The sequence below is a fragment of the Salmo trutta genome, chromosome 4 (genome assembly GCF_901001165.1).
Source record: "Salmo trutta chromosome 4, fSalTru1.1, whole genome shotgun sequence".
In the NCBI taxonomy this organism is placed as follows: Eukaryota; Metazoa; Chordata; class Actinopteri; order Salmoniformes; family Salmonidae; genus Salmo; species Salmo trutta.
The window spans coordinates 71510764-71529636 of NC_042960.1; the positions used below are offsets into that span (position 1 = coordinate 71510764).

General features: G+C 46.0%; 1 protein-coding gene and 1 non-coding gene across 6 annotated transcripts in view; both read left to right on the forward strand.

The window, feature by feature from the left end:
* The first annotated feature begins 516 nt into the window (after positions 1-516).
* trnaq-cug (transfer RNA glutamine (anticodon CUG)) lies at positions 517-588 on the forward strand. The gene has a single exon. It is a non-coding gene; the product is annotated as a tRNA-Gln (tRNA).
* A 10747-nt stretch (positions 589-11335) lies between these two features.
* The window catches only part of dennd4a (DENN/MADD domain containing 4A), a 90923-nt gene continuing 83385 nt past the window's right edge, over positions 11336-18873 (forward strand). For 4 of the 5 annotated variants that reach the window (XM_029751955.1, XM_029751959.1, XM_029751960.1 and 1 more), the window contains exons 1-3: positions 11336-11600; positions 18048-18249; positions 18725-18861. In XM_029751955.1, coding sequence (XP_029607815.1) covers positions 18058-18249; positions 18725-18861 — 329 coding nt within the window. In that variant the 5' untranslated portion in view covers positions 11336-11600; positions 18048-18057. Of the gene's footprint in view, positions 11605-18047; positions 18250-18724; positions 18862-18873 lie in introns of all 5 variants that reach the window. The other variant, XM_029751956.1, reaches the window with a different exon arrangement.

Below are 18873 nucleotides of genomic sequence, written 5' to 3' on the forward strand. Positions count from 1 at the left end.
CCACTATATCTGCTGCACTGTCTCCCACGGTATCTGCTGCAATGTCTTCCACGGTATCTGCTGCAACTCGGACTGCACTGTCTTCCACTGTATCTGCTGCAACTCCAACTGTAAAGTCTTCCACGGTATCTGCTGCAATGTCTTCCACGGTATCTGCTGCACTGTCTCCCACGGTATCTGCTGCACTGTCTCCCACGGTATCTGCTGCACTGTCTCCCACGGTATCTGCTGCACTGTCTTCCACGGTATCTGCTGCACTGTCTCCCACGGTATCTGCTGCACTGTCTCCCACGGTATCCAACCGCTATATAAACGCCCCATTTCCGGATCGAAGGTTTGGTATTGATAACACGTCTCATTTTTTCTTTGATGCGAAACGAAATACATTTATTGAATAAATATATATATATATATTATAGCATAGTTTTTTTTATGACAGCCAGCTAATCATGGATAATGAGAGAAATAATCTGTGTAATACATATTAATACCTTATAGATTTTCCGTCTAATATACGGTTCTATGGTGTAATGGTTAGCACTCAGGACTCTGAATCCTGCGATCCGAGTTCAAATCTCGGTAGGACCTGTATTTTTATTTGTTGAGTTTCTTATCGGTGAGTCAAAAAGAGTGGCAGATTTCGTGATTATAAGGAGAAGATTGCATTTTCAGTTTAAAAAAAGGGGCAGTCTGCAGTTGCTAAATCCATTTATTTTGGGTGATTTATCAATTAATATAATACCCATTGATTCTTGTATAATCTAAATGTCTCATGCATTGTTTTATGCCGCGTTCAAGTGATAATCTGAATTAGGAAACTCAGAAATGTACGACATGCTAACTAGTTAGAGTTATACACAAGCCTGCATTTAACAAATCCGCAAATCGGACATTTTACCGACTCAACGTTAGCTGAGCCAGTCACTGAAATGATCTTTAACTTAAAACGATGCTGTTATTTAACCAAGATTCGTGTTGAATCTTCTAACAAAACTTAGCTCTACCATGCTACTGTAGCGAGTAGTGCTAACGCTAACATTACTATGAGTTTTCTGTAGCGGTTAGTGCTAACGCTAACATTACTATGAGTTTTCTGTAGCGAGTAGTGCTAACGCTAACATTACTATGAGTTTTCTGTAGCGAGTAGTGCTAACGCTAACATTACTATGAGTTTTCTGTAGCGAGTAGTGCTAACGCTAACATTACTATGAGTTTTCTGTAGCGAGTAGTGCTAACGCTAACATTACTATGAGTTTTCTGTAGCGAGTAGTGCTAACGCTAACATTACTATGAGTTTTCTGTAGCGAGTAGTGCTAACGCTAACATTACTATGAGTTTTCTGTAGCGAGTAGTGCTAACGCTAACATTACTATGAGTTTTCTGTAGCGAGTAGTGCTAACGCTAACATTACTATGAGTTTTCATTTAGCAGCTGTTCTTCTGTCATAAAGTCTTTGCAGTAGCATCTGCTATGCTCAGCTGACTCAACGATACGGATCGCGGAGAAACATGCTGATTCACGGACTGGGGCTGCATGTCTACAACGTCGGCGTCATTTAAAACAGGCCAAGCAAGCTTTTTATGTCAGTGAATAAAGAGCTAGCTAGCTAGCTACACTACACTACATGACCAAAAGTATGTGGTCACCTGCTCGTCGAACATCTCATTCCAAAAATCATGGGCATTAATATGGAGTTGGTCCCCCCCTTTGCTGCTATAACAGCCTCCACTCTTCTGGGAAGGCTTTCCACTAGATGTTGGAACATTGCTGCTATAACAGCCTCCACTCTTCTGGGAAGTCATTAATATGGAGTTGGTCCCCCCCTTTGCTGTTATAACAGCCTCCTCTCTTCTGGGAAGGCTTTCCACTAGATGTTGGAACATTGCTGCTATAACAGCCTCCACTCTTCTGGGAAGGCTTTCCACTAGATGTTGGTACATTGCTGCTATAACAGCCTCCTCTCTTCAGGGAAGGCTTTCCACTAGATGTTGGAACATTGCTGCTATAACAGCCTCCTCTCTTCTGGGAAGGCTTTCCACTAGATGTTGGAACATTGCTGTGGGGACTTGCTTCCATTCAGCCACAAGAGTATTACTGAGGTCGGGCACTGATGTTGGGCGATTAGGCCTGGCTCGCAGTCACCGTTCCAATTCATCCCAAAGGTGTTCGATGGGGTTGAGGTCAGGACTCTGTGCAGGCCAGTCAAGTTCTTCTTTCAGCGCAAGACCATTATTCCTCCTCCACCAAACTTTACAGTTGGCCCTATGCATTCAGACAGGTAGCATTCTCCTGGCATCCGCCAAACCCAGATTGGTCCATCGGACTGCCAGATTGTGAAGTGTGATTCATCACTCCAGAGAACGCGTTTCCACTGCTCCAGAGTCCAATGGCGGCGAGCTTTACACCACTCCAGCCGACGCTTGGCATTGGGCATGGTGATCTTAGGCATGTGTGCGGCTGCTCGGCCATGGAAACCCATTTCATGAAGCTCCCGACAAACAGTTCTCGTGCTGACGTTGCTTCCAGAGGCAGTTTGGAAATCGGTAGTGAGTGTTGCAACCGAGGACAGACAATTTTTACACGTTACGCGCTTCAGCACTATGCAGTCTCGTTCTGTGAGCTTGTGTTGCCTACCACTTCGAGGCTGTGCCGTTGTTACTCCTAGACGTTTCCACTTCACTATAAACAGCACTTACAGTTGAGGCCGGGCCAAATCCGACGGTGGGCAAATTGTGCGCTGCTCTATGAGACTCCCAATCACGTGATACAGCCTGGAATGCAGCCATACATTAAGTGTGGAGACGGACCAATTGTAGTCGAAGATTCCTGGTGTTTTGACGCCCGCCGTTTGGTGCGACGCAGACCCGGTGGTGAGTGTGGTGAAACAGAGGACCCACTGACAGTCCTTTTGAGTTTTGAGTCAAGAGTCTCTACAGGACAAATTCATGTTAGGATACAGCAGTTAGAGCTTCTGTCCCGAATCCTCTGCGCTGTTTCCCCAGTAACATTAGCACCCCTACAATTGACACACACAACTTTATCCACCGAAACTACACAATCTTATGTCCCATGCCCTCTTGCACACATCTTGGAATTTCCCTCCTACACACAGCTGCAACATGACCATAAATGTTGCAGCTGTGTGTAGGAGGGAAATTCCCCGATGTGTGCAAGAGGGCATGGGACATAAGATTGTGTAGTTTCGGTTGATAAAGTTGTGTGTGTCAATTGTAGGTGTGCTCATGTTACTGGGGATCGGAAGTGTCCTGTGAGAGAGAGAGGCAGGTTGAGGTGGCCAGAGTCAGAGTAGTGCAGAAGGTGTCGTATGTTGAGGCAGTGAAGAAAGTAGAGGAGGATGGGTCAAGGGTGATGGGATCCTGAGAGGATCCCAGTGAGTAGTAGATCTGTGCCAAAAACCAATCCGTGGATGTGGAAATCAAGACCGGTCTGGAACTGCCCCAAAAAAATCACATCCAAAAGACTTCGGCGTAGGTCCTTGCTTATTGAGGTGTAGCCTACAAGTGTTGCCTGAAATATAATTTTATGAATTCCCTGACCTATTGGGTAAAAGCCTACCGTTTCTAAAACACCAACAGCAAAAAAAGACATCAGTTTGTACTTACTGGGGTGTAGCCTTAACCATTTCAGCCCCAATGGAATTTTATGAATGTCCATCCATGTGTTTGTAAAACAGGCCTTATAAGTCCTGATTCCTGTGACTAATCAATTTGGCTGTTTAAAGCTCTGAATATCAGCTACCCAACTTTATCAGGAGTTAACGCGAGCCTATCTGCAATGTGTTTACACAGCGGGAAACACATAGGTATTGTCAAAATACACAGATACAAACTTGAATCCACTGATCATGACAAATGGGGTGAAAAGTCCTGGACAACAGTTGTGATTGTACATTCCATATTGTCCATTTTACTTTGACATGTCCTGTTTTTATGATAGGTTGTTTGTTAACATCAATGAATCAATCAAATGTATTTATAAAGCCCTTGTTACATCAGCAGATGTTACAAAGTGCTGTACAGAAACCCAGCCTAAAACCCCAAACAGCAAGCAATGCAGATGTAGAAACACAGTGGCTAGGAAAAACTCCCTAGAAAGGCCAAAACCTAGGAAGAAACCTAGAGAGGAACCAGGCTCTTAGGGGTGGCCAGTCCTCTTCTGGCTTTGCCAGGTGGAGATTACAGGAGTACATGGCCATTAAGGCCAGATTGTTCTTCAAGATGTTCAATCGTTCACAGATGACCAGCAGGGTCAAATAATAATCACAGTAGTTGTAGAGGGTGCAACAGGTCAGCACCTCAGGAGTAAATGTCAATTGGCTTTTCATAGCCGAGCATTCAGAGTTAGAGACAGCAGGTGAGCTAGAGAGAGAGAGTCGAAAAGAGCAGGTCTGGGACAGGTAGCACGTCCAGTGAACAGGTCAGGGTTCCATAGCCGCAGGCAGAACAGTTGAAACTGGAGCAGCAGCACAACCAGGTGGACTGGGGACAGCTGGGAGTCATCAGGCCAGGTAGTCCTGAGGCATGGTCCTAGGGCTCAGGTCCTCCGGGAGGAGAGGGAGAGAATTAAAGGGAGCATACTTAAAGTCACACAGGGCGACCAGATAAGACAGGAGGATTAAACCAGATATAAGAGACTGACCCTACCCCCCCCCCCCCCCCCCCCCCCCCCCATGGCAGACTGTTGCAGCATAAATACTGGAGGCTGAGACGGGTGAATCGTGGGACACTGTGGCCCCATCCGACGATACCCCCGGACAGGGCCAACCACGCTGGATATAACCCCACACACAGATTAGCCTTAACGTCGGTAGCCCTGCCCCCTGGTAAACAGTGTATGATCGTTGGATGATTCGTTTTAAGTCTTAATACTGCGGGTAATGGAGTCGCCAATGACTAGGGTTTTCAATTTGTCAGAGTTAATGGTGAGAGGCTTTGGCGTCTCTGACCCCGTAACGGGTGGAGTAGAGACCAGAGAAGGCTCTGCCTCTGACCCCGTAACGGGAGGAGTAGAGACCAGAGAAGGCTCAGACCCCGTAACGGGAGGAGTAGAGACCAGAGAAGGCTCAGACCCCGTAACGGGAGGAGGAGAGACCAGAGAAGGCTCTGACCCCGTAACGGGAGGAGTAGAGACCAGAGAAGGCTCTGACCCCGTAACGGGAGGAGTAGAGACCTGAGAAGGCTCAGACCCCGTAACGGGAGGAGCAGAGACCAGAGAAGGCTCAGACCCCGTAACGGGAGGAGGAGAGACCAGAGAAGGCTCTGACCCCGTAACGGGAGGGGGAGAGACCAGAGAAGGCTCTGACCCCGTAACGGGAGGAGGAGAGACCAGAGAAGGCTCTGACCCCGTAACGGGAGGAGGAGAGACCAGAGAAGGCTCAGACCCCGTAACGGGAGGAGGAGAGACCAGAGAAGGCTCAGATCCCGTAACGGGAGGAGCAGAGACCAGAGAAGGCTCAGACCCCGTAACGGGAGGAGGAGAGACCAGAGAAGGCTCTGACCCCGTAACGGGAGGAGTAGAGACCTGAGAAGGCTCTGCCTCTGACCCCGTAACGGGAGGAGGAGAGACCAGAGAAGGCTCAGACCCCGTAACGGGAGGAGTAGAGACCTGAGAAGGCTCAGACCCCGTAACGGGAGGGGGAGAGACCAGAGAAGGCTCAGACCCCGTAACGGGAGGGGGAGAGACCAAAGAAGGCTCAGACCCCGTAACGGGAGGAGGAGAGACCAGAGAAGGCTCAGACCCCGTAACGGGAGGAGTAGAGACCTGAGAAGGCTCTGACCCCGTAACGGGAGGAGGGGAAACCAGAGAAGGCTCAGATCCCGTAACGGGAGGAGTAGAGACCAGAGAAGGCTCTGACCCCGTAACGGGAGGAGTAGAGACCAGAGAAGGCTCAGACCCCGTAACGGGTGGAGTAGAGACCAGAGAAGGCTCTGACCCCGTAACGGGAGGAGTAGAGACCAGAGAAGGCTCAGACCCCGTAACGGGTGGAGTAGAGACCAGAGAAGGCTCAGACCCCGTAACGGGAGGAGTAGAGACCAGAGAAGGCTCAGACCCCGTAACGGGAGGAGTAGAGACCAGAGAAGGCTCTGACCCCGTAACGGGAGGAGTAGAGACCAGAGAAGGCTCGCCCTTTGACTCCGACTCGTTGCTTAATGAGGAGAACCGGTTGAAAGTTTCTGTCGGCTGAATGAGCGACACCGGTTGATCATTCCTACAGCGTTTCTTTCCAGAAGCCTTGAAAAAATTGTCCGGTGCGAGAAGATTTATACAACTATCTGTCCTTACTGGAGGCACAGACGCTGTTTCATCCTTTCCTACACTGAAATGACCCTTGCCTAACGATTGCATCTGAAGCTGGGCTTGCAACACGGCTATCCTCACCATAAGGCGATCGTTCTCCTGTATAGTATGAGTACAGCGACTGCAATTGGATGGCATAGTGTTAATTTTACTACTTAGCTTTTTTGGCTGGTGGAGGTCCTGTAAGAACCATGTCCAAATTAAGCGTCCGGGGTGAAAAAGTTGAATGAAAAAAGTAGAGCGAGGAAAAAACGAAGACGTTGGTAAATGTTGTAAAAGTAAAGCCCCAAAAGTTTGGCAAGATAGCCAAGTAGCAACAAAAAGCACAGAGGAAAGTTCAGAAGTTTAGGGCGGAGCATGACAGCGCATTCTTTGTTTGATTGAGTGCCACATCCCTGGCACATCCCTGGGTCGCTCCTCTTTTCAGTTCGCTGGAACGAGCTGCAACAAACACTCAAACTGGACAGTTTTATCTCCATCTCTTCATTCAAAGACTCAATCATGGACACTCTTACTGACAGTTGTGGCTGCTTTGAGTGATGTATTGTTGTCTCTACCTTCTTGCCCTTTGTGCTGTTGTCTGTGCCCAATAATGTTTGTACCATGTTGTGTTGCTACCATGTTGTTGTCATGTTGTGTTGCTACCATGTTGTTGTCATGTTGTGTTGCTACCATGTTGTTGTCATGTTGTGTTGCTACCATGTTGTTGCCATGTTGTGTTGCTACCATGTTGTTGTCATGTGTTGCTACCATGTTGTTGTCATGTTGTGCTGCTACCATGTTGTTGTCATGTTGTGTTTCTACCATGTGGTTGTCATGTGTTGCTACCATGTTGTGTTGCTACCATGTTGTGTTGCTACCATATTGTTGTCATGTGTTGCTACCATGTTGTGTTGCTACCATGTTGTGTTGCTACCATGTTGTTGCCATGCTGTGTTGCTACCATGTTGTTGTCATGTTGTGTTGCTACCATGCTGTTGTCATGTTGTGTTGCTACCATGTTGTGTTTCTACCATGTTGGTGTCATGTTGTGTTGCTACCATGTGGTTGTCATGTTGTGTTGCTGCTATGCTGTGTTGTCATGTGTTGCTACCATGCTATGTTGTTGTCTTAGGTCTCTCTTTATGTAGTGTTGTGGTGTGTCTCTTGTTGTGATGTGTGTTTTATCCTATATTTATATTTAATTTATTTTTATTTTTTAATCCCAGCCCCCGTCCCCTACAGGAGGCCTTTTGGTAGGCCGTCATTGCAAATAATAAATTGTCCTTAACTGACTTGCCTAGTTAAATATTCAAACCAGGTACTGCAGTGACGCATCTTGCACTGAGATGCAGTGTTTTAGACTGAGTCACTCTGACAAACCAATCCCAACGAAGAAGGGAACTCTGAAATCTCCGACTTCAGTGCGTTCACGGCAACTGGGAACTCTGAAATCTCCGACTTCAATGCGTTCACGGCAACTGGGAACTCTGAAATCTCCGACTTCAGTGCGTTCACGGCAACTGGGAACTCTGAAATCTCCGACTTCAGTGCGTTCAAGGCAACTGGGAACTCTGAAATCTCCGACTTCAGTGCGTTCAAGGCAACTGGGAACTCTGAAATCGCCGACTTCAGTGCGTTCAAGGCAACTGGGAACTCTGAAATCGCCGACTTCAGTGCGTTCACGGCAACTGGGAACTCTGGGGGGAAAAAACGAGCTGCCACTGGGGGAAAAAATGAAACAGACGTTCATCCAATGTGGGAACTTGGGTCTCTTTCTACAGCTCTGATTTATCGACCTCGTATTTTTCCGTGTTCCCAGTCGTCATCAGCACACCATTAGTCAGACAGGAAGAGAGGCCCAACACGGTGCAAACATCTGTCTCTCTCCAGCAGGTGGCGTTATTTCCTTACTTCGTCCACCAAGAAAGTCGTTTTTTTTGTCAATGAGAGTTGACAAATTTGGTCAACAACAATAATGAATTGCTTATTTGCTACCTGAGGTTTATTTGATCGAATAGAAATCTCGTAATGCTTAAGTTGTAGGACACATGACATTTCGGCAACTTTGAAACAATCCTCATCGAATATTCAAAGCACTGATTACAATAATGAGATTTATCCACCAAACCAAACAAATGATAGAAGAATTCCATTGTCAGGGGTGGAGGGACATTTATCTTGTCAGTATATCCATAATCTTTGTTTCAACCAAAGACAGTACAGTATGATGAAGACAGGCTAAAACTGTTTCTCTAAATAGAAATATCCGATCACACTTGTTGGCGATGCCATGGCGAAGTTGGCTAACTAATGCTGCATTCATGTGCTATTTGGAACAAGGACATTTCCAATATGCTAACAGTTTGATGTTATACATGTGCCGGGTTTAAACATATAACAAGTCGGACATCTTCGAGTTTCCGATGATGATATGAACGTGGCACAAGCTCATGCGTAAAGACATGACATCGGGTCTGCGCATGTGCAGGCCATCAAATCAATGGCACTCCTTCTTGAATAAAGTTGTTTTTGACGAAATTGAAAACATGTCAGTTTGTTACTTTCACGAGGTTGGAGTAATAACATGTTCAACTACTTAATAAAGATGGACAATGCAGAAATCTCTCCGCCATTTCCTGTTTGCTAAAATCCCAGTCTGTATCACAACCGGATGTGATTGGGAGTCCAATAGGGCGGCGCACAATTGTCCGAGCGTCGTCCGGGTTTGGCCGGTGTAGGCCGTCATTGTTAATAAGAATTTGTTCTTTAACTGACTTGCCTAGTTAAATGAAGGTTACATTTAAAAATAAAACAAATACAAAAATTTGTAATAGTTCTATTTTCAGTTTATGTGACAAAACAAGCAAGTATAGTGTAGATAACCATTGAAGCTGGTGTTCAAAACCGAAAGTAAAAAATGCAAAAAGGAAACTAAGAACAGGAAGCATAGAAATGGCGCACATAGAACAGATATACTGCTTTATTACTTTCAATGAGAATGACAGATCTATATACAACAATTTTTTATGTGAATTTGGTCAGGTCGTCCAAAAAGTTACATATAGTTACATATTGGAGCTTTAAAAAACATTGGCTGGAATCTAGGTTGTGCTTTTCGATTTTTATAAAATGAACAACTAAGGAATCATTTTTGTTCGCTAATTTTACATCTCAAACCCCGGCTGGTCTGTTTCGCAAGAGTTCCCGGTAGTCTCGCGATGTTGCGCATCTGAGTTTAGAAACTCTTGTGATTCAACCCCAACAGAAAACAACATATACTCTTGTAATGGTTTTATTAACAAAGTACATGTACACAAACATTATATCGCCTCAAAACATGGTTAAAATGATAGTTTTGATATCATGTATGGTCAGTCATTGCATCCATAGAGCTGTTATATGGCTTTGAGCGTGGTTCAATGTCTCTCTCTGACCAGGTACAAATCTGTCGTTCTGCCCCTGAACAAGACAGTTAACCCACTGTTCCCTGGTAGGCCGTCATTGTAAATAACAATTTGTTCTTTACTGACTTGCCTATTGAAATAAAGGTTACATTTAAAATACAAAAATATTAATAGAAACAAAATGGCATGGCAATATGAACACTGCCAAAATGAAATACTGTAATAAAGAATGTGTGCACTAGCCAGTATTTTATTTAACTAGGCAAGTCAGTTAAGAACAAAATCTTATTTATAACGACGGCCTACCAGGGAACAGTGGGGTTAACTGTCTTGTTCAGGGGCAGAACGACAGATGTTTACCTGGTCATCTTGTCACCACAAGGCTACTTGCTGCCCCAATAATAATAACCACAGGGATGCAGTAGAACTCCGCTTTTAAAATAATATTAAAAACACAGTCACAACCTCACAATCACAAGTTATTTTTTATGGAAATATTTTCTAAAAGGAAATTTGCGAAATAAATGTAAATTGTTTTAAATGTGAGTCAGTGAATTGACCTAAAGAGATAACTGAAGAGAGACAGTAACCAGGCTATTACATTCCACTCCTGTCATTTGTTGTCTAACGTGGATTGATAAAATAATGACTACGATCAAATTTCATCACTTTAAATATTATAATTATGGAACATATAAACATTTGGCTGCGTGATCAATGTATCCTTTTATCTTATAGACATGATGTTGAATTTTCTTCACGCCTAGAATAAAAAACACCAATTTAATAAAATAAAATAAATAAAAAACACGCCTAGAATAAAAAAAACACCAATTAATTATTTTTTTTTAAGTTAAAAAAAAACATGATTACATGAGTCAGTTTAGAAAAATGAATCCAGTGCAAATCTTCCTCTGGAACCTGGAACCTGCTGGGATAATAATTACATAACTAACGTCTCTAGTAATACTATATCTCCCCCAAACTCAATCCCTTCAAACTGTCCTAGTCAATTCATTTCATATTATGTTAGCATTATACTATAGACCTAAATATAACGTTTCCTAGAGGAGCCTGTCTGGACTCCATCTCTTTAATAAGAGACGAGGGACAAATAATATAACTGAAACGAGCATAACAAATTATAAAAAATGTAAAGTAAATCATGACGATCAGCATAATGTGCGAGGAATGACGACAGGTTCGCAGTTTCGCCTTTTCTTTCCTGTCCTTAATGGAAGGAAGCAGGAGAAAACATAGCTCGAATGAAAGCTAATATTCTCCATTATTTATCTCTCTCGTTACTAACTCCTCTCTTAGCCACTTCGTACAACATTATCTTTCCATTGACATTGCCTTTCTCACAAGGGGAATTACCACATCAGCTCGTAACGGTATTTGTTTGTTTGTTTGTTGTTGTTCTTAACATTTGAATTCTACATTGTGCCAAAATTATGATTTTTGTCATTGACAATTTGAATGATGTACCAATCAGCAACTACACCGTAAGAAAAAGAACAAGAGTGTCAAGAAGTGGAATATCTGGTATCCAGACTAAAGAGACTCATGATAATCCTAGTCGTCGTCCATCTTCCGCCGCGTCACCAATGACGTCCGTGCGCGTTCATGTGAATTGTGAGCGGTCACGTGGATAACGGGACTGGGGATAAAAGCGCAAGTGTATTTATTTCCTTGGATGCGTATTATTATTATTTTTGTTGGGGGGTGGGGGGGGTTTCGACCCGAGACACATTATTAATTTCTTATACGAAAGAAGGGAAAATAATTCAACATAAAATGGCGAATAAATTGTCGTTGAAATTGTAGGTTTATTTTTGATAGAATAGCAGTGTCCAGCTCAGTAAGCCGTTTGACAACAATCGTCGTGTGATCCTGGTATGTGAGTATAGGATCATCATCATTTCAATTGGATGAACATTAATGTTTTTGTTGTTGTTGTTGACCGCTATAACATTTTAATTTCCAGAGATAATCTCTTCTGTAGACTATATTTTATTTTATTTATATATATATATATATATATATATATATATATTTTTTCGTCTGAAACGATTGTGTTCTCTATGGTTGTCATATATATTGATTATGTCTAAGCATCGACCACTAGATGTTGTTTAAATGAAAGGGGTCCTATTTTGATGTGGGCTGGGCATACATTTCTATTATCATCCCTGTTTATAGTGTCACTGGGTAAAATCACACCGTGATTCAAACCCGTCAATGAATGAACGAACTCCGTATACCCTTTTGGATCTATTGTCAGCCACCGGTACCACTGTTAATGATGCTTCGTGTCATGTGTAGTCTGTTTTTACTAGTAAGGGATATACATTGTATCGGGGTCGACATGAATAGGCTACTTTTGTTAGCAACCCATCTCTCCTTTCTGGTCCTGTAATATTGCCTGCAATAAATACATCCGTTATGAAGACGACTTATTAGACATAAACTAACACATTATTTTACAATTCCCTATTAAATTAGATATGTGATAATTGGTTATAGCCTATTTATTTTTGTTTTGTTTGTTGTTGTTGATAGATGGTAGGCCTAATTATTTAAGAATTTAGTTCACCTGTGCCTTGTGCTCTCACTCTCTCTCCCTGGGATTTTGGTGCTCCATCATTCCACTGTCAAACAGATGTCTTTAGTCTGCCTGTAATCATCTGTTATAAGGCAATCCCTGAATTTATATTCAACCACAATGTTCCAAAAGCGTCCAGGGAAAACAGTTAGGTTATCACACCAGTAGGATTAATTACAGACACATTTAGGTATGGACCTTGTCCCCCAACAAGTATTCCAGGAATCCACTGTATGTTATGTGGTATGACTGAGATGTAACTGAGGTCTGTCTGCTTGCCTGGCAATCTGCTTACCTGTCTACCTATCTGTCTGTCTGTCTGTCTGCTTACCTGTCAATCTGCTTACCTGTCTACCTATCTGTCTGCCTACCTGGCGGCTGTCTGTCTGTCTGTCTGTCTGTCTGTCTGTCTGTCTGTCTGTCTGTCTGTCTGTCTGTCTGTCTGTCTGTCTGTCTGTCTGTCTGTCTGTCTGTCTGTCTGTATGCCTGATGTCTGCCTGCCTACCTATCTGTCTGCCTACCTGGCGTCTGTCTGTCAATCTGCTTACCTGTCTACCTATCTGTCTGCCTACCTGCCTACCTATCTGTCTGTCTGCTTGCCTGTCAATCTGCTTACCTGTCTGTCTGTCTGTCTGTCTGTCTGTCTGTCTGTCTGTCTGTCTGTCTGTCTGTCTGTCTGTCTGTCTGTCTGTCTGTCTGTCTGTCTGTCTGTATGCCTGATGTCTGTCTGTCTGTCTGTCTGTCTGTCTGTCTGTCTGTCTGTCTGTCTGTCTGTATGCCTGATGTCTGCCTGCCTGTCTACCTATCTGTCTGCCTACCTGGCGGCTGTCTGTCTGTCTGTATGCCTGATGTCTGCCTACCTGTCTACCTATCTGTCTGCCTACCTGGCGTCTGTCTGTCTGTCTGTCTGTCTGTCTGTCTGTCTGTCTGTCTGTCTGTCTGTCTGTCTGTCTGTCTGTATGCCTGATGTCTGCCTGCCTGCCTACCTATCTGTCTGCCTACCTGGCGTCTGTCTGTCTGTCTGTCTGTCTGTCTGTCTGTCTGTCTGTCTGTATGCCTGATGTCTGCCTGCCTGCCTACCTATCTGTCTGCCTACCTGGCGTCTGTCTGTCTGTCTGTCTGTCTGTCTGTCTGTCTGTCTGTCTGTCTGTCTGTCTGTCTGTCTGTCTGTCTGTCTGTCTGTCTGTCTGTCTGTCTGTCTGTCTGTATGCCTGATGTCTGCCTGCCTGCCTACCTATCTGTCTGCCTACCTGGCGTCTGTCTGTCTGTCTGTCTGTCTGTCTGTCTGTCTGTCTGTCTGTCTGTCTGTCTGTCTGTCTGTCTGTCTGTCTGATGTCTGTCTGTCTGTCTGTCTGTCTGCCTGTCTGCCTGCCTACCTAGCTTCACGTCTAAGAGGGACCAGATGCTACATAGTGAAATGTTTTGCAGTTCCCTCCCTCCCTCCCTCCCTCCCTCCCAGATCGGCCTGTTCCCTACACCCTTACTGCCCCTCCTGGTGTTTACAGGAGTCCCTATAAACCAGGGTCCCGGGCACAGCTCTGGTACTGCCATAGAAGTACAATGATTAGAACGATAGTCTCTTTGTCTTACTTTTAACATTGATAATTTGGTTCAGGGTGCAGAGATTACAAGAATGTCAATGACTTAAAAAAAAGGGAAAAAGCCCCTTTAAAAAAAAACACCGCTATTTGACAGTATGGTGACTGGTCCACTCATCACATCAGGTTGAAATGAATGGGAATGTTCATTCTAGTCATTCTATTTCTATTGCTGATGCGGCCTCCAGACCACTGGTATAGATAGCTGGGATGCCCTGTTCACTGTCATTCAACTCAACTCCATCAGTCAGACATCCCAGGCTGCCAAAAGAAGGCTGACTTGTATTACGTGTTAGTCTCATACGACAGATTTAACATTGGTTCTGCAGATTAGGGGTAGGGATTAGTGCTTCTGAGATTAGGGGTAGGGATTAGTGCTTCTGAGATTAGGGGTAGGGATGGGTGTTTGTGAGATTAGGGGTAGGGATTAGTCCTTCTGAGATTAGGGGTAGGGATTAGTCCTTCTGAGATTAGGGGTAGGGATTAGTGCTTCTGAGATTAGGGGTAGGGATGGGTGCTTCTGAGATTAGGGTAGGGATTAGTGCTTCTGAGATTAGGGGTAGGGATTGGTCCTTCTGAGATTAGGGTAGAGATTAGTGCTTCTGAGATTAGGGGTAGGGATTAGTGCTTCTGAGATTAGGGGTAGGGATTGGTCCTTCTGAGATTGGGGGTAGGGTCGGTGCTTCTGAGATTAGGGTAGGGCTGGGTGCTTCTGAGATTAGGGGTAGGGATTAGTGCTTCTGAGATTAGGGTAGAGATGGGTGCTTCTGAGATTAGGGGAGGGATGGGTGCTTCTGAGATTAGGGGTAGGGATGGGTGCTTCTGAGATTAGGGTAGGGAGGGGTGCTACTGAGATTAGGGGTAGGGATGGGTGCTTCTGAGATTAGGGTAGGGAGGGGGCTTCTGAGATTAGGGTAGGGATTAGTGCTTCTGAGATTAGGGTAGGGTTGGGTGTTTCTGAGATTAGGGGTAGGGATTGGTCCTTCTGAGATTAGGGGTAGGGATTGGTGCTTCTGAGATTAGGTGTAGGGATGGGTGCTTCTGAGATTAGGGGTAGGGTAGGCCTATTCACTAGAATTGTTGTAATATTTGGGATAAGGAAATACACTGAACAAAAATTTAAACGCAACATGTAAAGTGTTGGTCCCATGTTTCATGAGCTGAAATAAAAGATCCCAGAAATGTTCCATACGCACAAAAATCTTATTTCTTTCAAATGTTGTGCACTAATGTGTTTACATCCCTGTTAGTGGGCATTTCTCCTTTGCCAAGATAATCCATCCACCTGACAGGTGTGGCATATCAAGAAGCTGATTAAACAGCATGATCATTATACAGGTGCACCTTGTGCTGGGGACAATAAAAGGCCACTAAAATGTGCAGTTTTGTCACACAGCACAATCCCACAGATGTCTCAGGTTTTGAGGGAGCAGTGCAATTGGCATGCTGACTGCAGGAATGTCCACCAGAGCTGTTGCCAGAACATTTCATGTTAATTTCTCTACCATAAGCCGCCTCCAACGTCGTTTTAGAGATTTTGACAGTACGTCCAACCGGCCTCACAACCGCAGACTACGTGTAACCACGCCAACCCAGGACCTCCACATCTGGCTTCTTCACGTGCGCGGTCGCGGTCGTCTGAGACCAGCCACCCTGGACAGCTAATGAAACTGTGGGTTTTGCACAATCGAAGAATGTCTGGACAAACTGTCAGAAAACAGTCTCAGGGAAGCTCATCTGCGTGCTCGTCGTCCTCACCAGGGTCGGGACCTGACTGCAGTTCGGCGTCGTAACTGACTTCAGTGGGTAAATGCTCACCTTTCGATGACCCCTGGCACGCTGGAGAAGTCTGCTCTTCACAGACCTGTACCGGGCAGATGGCAGACAGCGTGTAGGGCGTCGTGTGGGCGAGAGGTTTGTTGATGTCAATGTTGTGAACAGAGTGGCCCCATGGTGGAGGTGGGGTTATGGTATGGGCCCCATGGTGGAGGTGGGGTTATGGTATGGGCCCCATGGTGGAGGTGGGGTTATGGTATGGGGCAGGCATAAGCTACGGACAACAAACGCAATTGCATTTTATCAATGGCAGTTTGAATGCATGGAGATACTGTGACGAGATCCAGAGGCCCGGCCCATTGTTGTGTCATTCATCCGCTGCCATCAACTCATGATACAGCATCATAATGCACGGCCCCATGTCGCAAGGCTCTGTACAGTTCCTGGAAGCTGAAAATGTCTCATGGCCTGCGTACTCCCCAGACGTCACCCACTGAGCATGTTTGGGATGCTCTGGATCGACGAGTACGACAGCGTGTTCCAGTCCCCGCCAATATCCAGCAACTTCACACAGCCATTGAAGAGCAGTGGGACAACATTCCACAGGCCACAATCAACAGCCTGATTAACTCTATGTGAAGGAGATGTGTCGCGCTGCATGAGGCTAAATGGTGGTCACACCAGATACTGACTGGTTTTCTGATCCACACCCCTACCTTTTTTATAAGGTATCTGTGACCAACAGATGAATATCTGTATTCCCAGTCATGTGAAATCCATAGATTAGGACCTAATGAATTGATTTCAGTTGACTGATTTCCTTATATGAACTGTATGTCAGTAAATTGTTGCATGTTGCATTATGTTTTTGGTCAGCGTAACTCTTTGTGACTCAGGGTTGTTGTGGTTGGCGGTGGTGGTGGGGGGTGTGTGGGACACATGAAATAAAGGAGGCTTTAAATTAGAGGATGCTACTTTCATGAATCACTACATCGGGGAAATCATGCAATAATTCACAGGAAATCAGTCACAGACAGTGTCCTTATGACAAAATAACCAAGGAGTTCCTCTTTCTGGTTTGATTACAACCCTAAATTATGTGCTCTGCTCACTTAATTCAGACACATTTCTGTTTTTGGAAGCGGATGGTTCAGGAAGAAATCCGTCGTGCGTAGTTGGTCTATCCTCCACACTGCTCGTTGATGAAACAGCCTCAGCCTGATCCCTGATGAATGTGGAAATTACAGAAGAAAAAAAATGCATAGTGAGAATTCTGGGGAATTTCTGAGGGACTCAGTGTTGTAAACTTTCATGGTGTGTCATGAAAAGTGTGGGGGGGTGGAGGGAGGGGAGGGGGGGGGGCGATGGAGGGGAGGGGGGTGGAATAAATAAATAAATAAACTAACCTGAACTCTCTCTCCCTCACTCTCCCTCCCTTCCCTCCCTCTCTCCCTCTCCCTCTCTCCCTTCCCTCCCTCACTCTCTCCCTCTCCCTCCCTCCCTCCCTCCCTTCCCTCCCTTCCCTCCCTCCCTCACTCTCTCTCTCACTCTCACTCTCTCCCTCTCCCTCCCTCCCATTCCCTGCCTCTCTCTCTCCCTCTCCCTCCCTCCCTCCCTCTCCCTCTCCCTCCCTCCCTCTCCCTCCCTCCCTTCCCTGCCTCACTCTCTCCCTCCCTCTCCCTCCCATCCCTCCCTCACTCCCTCCCTCTCTCTCTCTCCCTCCCTCCCTCCCTCCCTCCCTCCCTCCCTCCCTCCCTCCCTCCCTCCCTCCCTCCCTCCCATTCCCTGCCTCTCCCTCTCCCTCCCTCTCCCTCCCTCCCTCCCTCCCTCCCTCCCTCCTTCCCTCCCTCCCTCACTCTCTCACTCTCTCTCACTCTCTCCCTCTCCCTCCCTACCATTCCCTGCCTCTCTCTCTCTCTCCCTCTCCCTCCCTCCCTCCCTCCCTCCCTCCCTCTCCCTCTCCCTCCCTCTCCCTCCCTCCCTTCCCTGCCTCACTCTCTCCCTCCCTCTCCCTCCCTTCCCTCCCTCCCTCCCTCCCTCTCCCTCCCTCCCTCCCTCCCTCCCTCCCATTCCCTGCCTCTCCCTCTCCCTCCCTTCCCTCCCTCACTCCCTCCCTCCCTCCCTCTCCCTCCCTCCCTTCCCTCCCTCACTCCCTCCCTCTCTCTCCCTCTCTCACCCCTTCCCCATGTTCTCCTCCCCTCTTCCTCTCCCTCCCATTCCCTGCCTCACTCTCTCCCTCTCTCACCCCCTCCCCATCTTCCCCTCTTCCTCTCCCTCCCATTCCCTGCCTCACTCTCTCCCTCTCTCACCCCCTCCCCTCCCCTCCCCTCCCCTCTCTCTCTCTCTCTCTCTCTCTCTCTTTAGCCCATGGTTGATGATGGAGGAGACAGGTCCTCGTATAGCAGACTACTTTGTGGTTGCAGGGCTCACTGACTCCTCCAAGCCCTTAGAGGATGAACTGCAGCTGGACGATGTTCCTGGTCGCTTTCCCCGCTCGGCCCCTGGTGGTCGGCCCCTGGCCCCCATCACAGACGTAGCTGTGGTTATATGCTCACTGGGGGAAGCGGTATAGTACTACACTTCTTGTTTAGCTTTTTGTGAGGTAAAATAATTCTGGTAAATTTCCCAAAAGTCCTGGTTGGGTTGGTTTCTGGACTTCCTACTTATCCACTCCTGATTCTGGGATCTTCCATCAAGGATTTCTGGGAAACCTGGTTTGGGAAAGTTACCAGAATTTTTCAACTTTAAAACTTTCAGCCTTCATAAAGTTATTTTTAATGTTACAGAGCTTTGTGATTGTTATTTTTGATGTTACAGAGCATTGTGATTGTTGTTTTCCTTATCCAGAGCAATTTACAGTCACATCTGCATACATTTTTTCATATGGTGGCCCCAGCAGGAATTGAACCCACAATCCTTGGCATTGCAAGTCCTACGCTCTACCAACTGAGCCACACAGGACCACACATCCCATAATACCATGTACCTTCACTACGAATGTATAGTTATGATGTTTTGTCTTTATGAATAATTATTCCTAGGTTCCTCAGGGGTACACCTGCCTCGAGTCCACTCCGTCTGGTCTGTCTGCAGAGCTGAACGGAGCCAGTCTCAGAGGGCCTCAGATTTACCTCTGCTACAAGAGAGGCCGTGATAAACCTCCCCTCACTGATCTGGGGTCAGTCGTCTC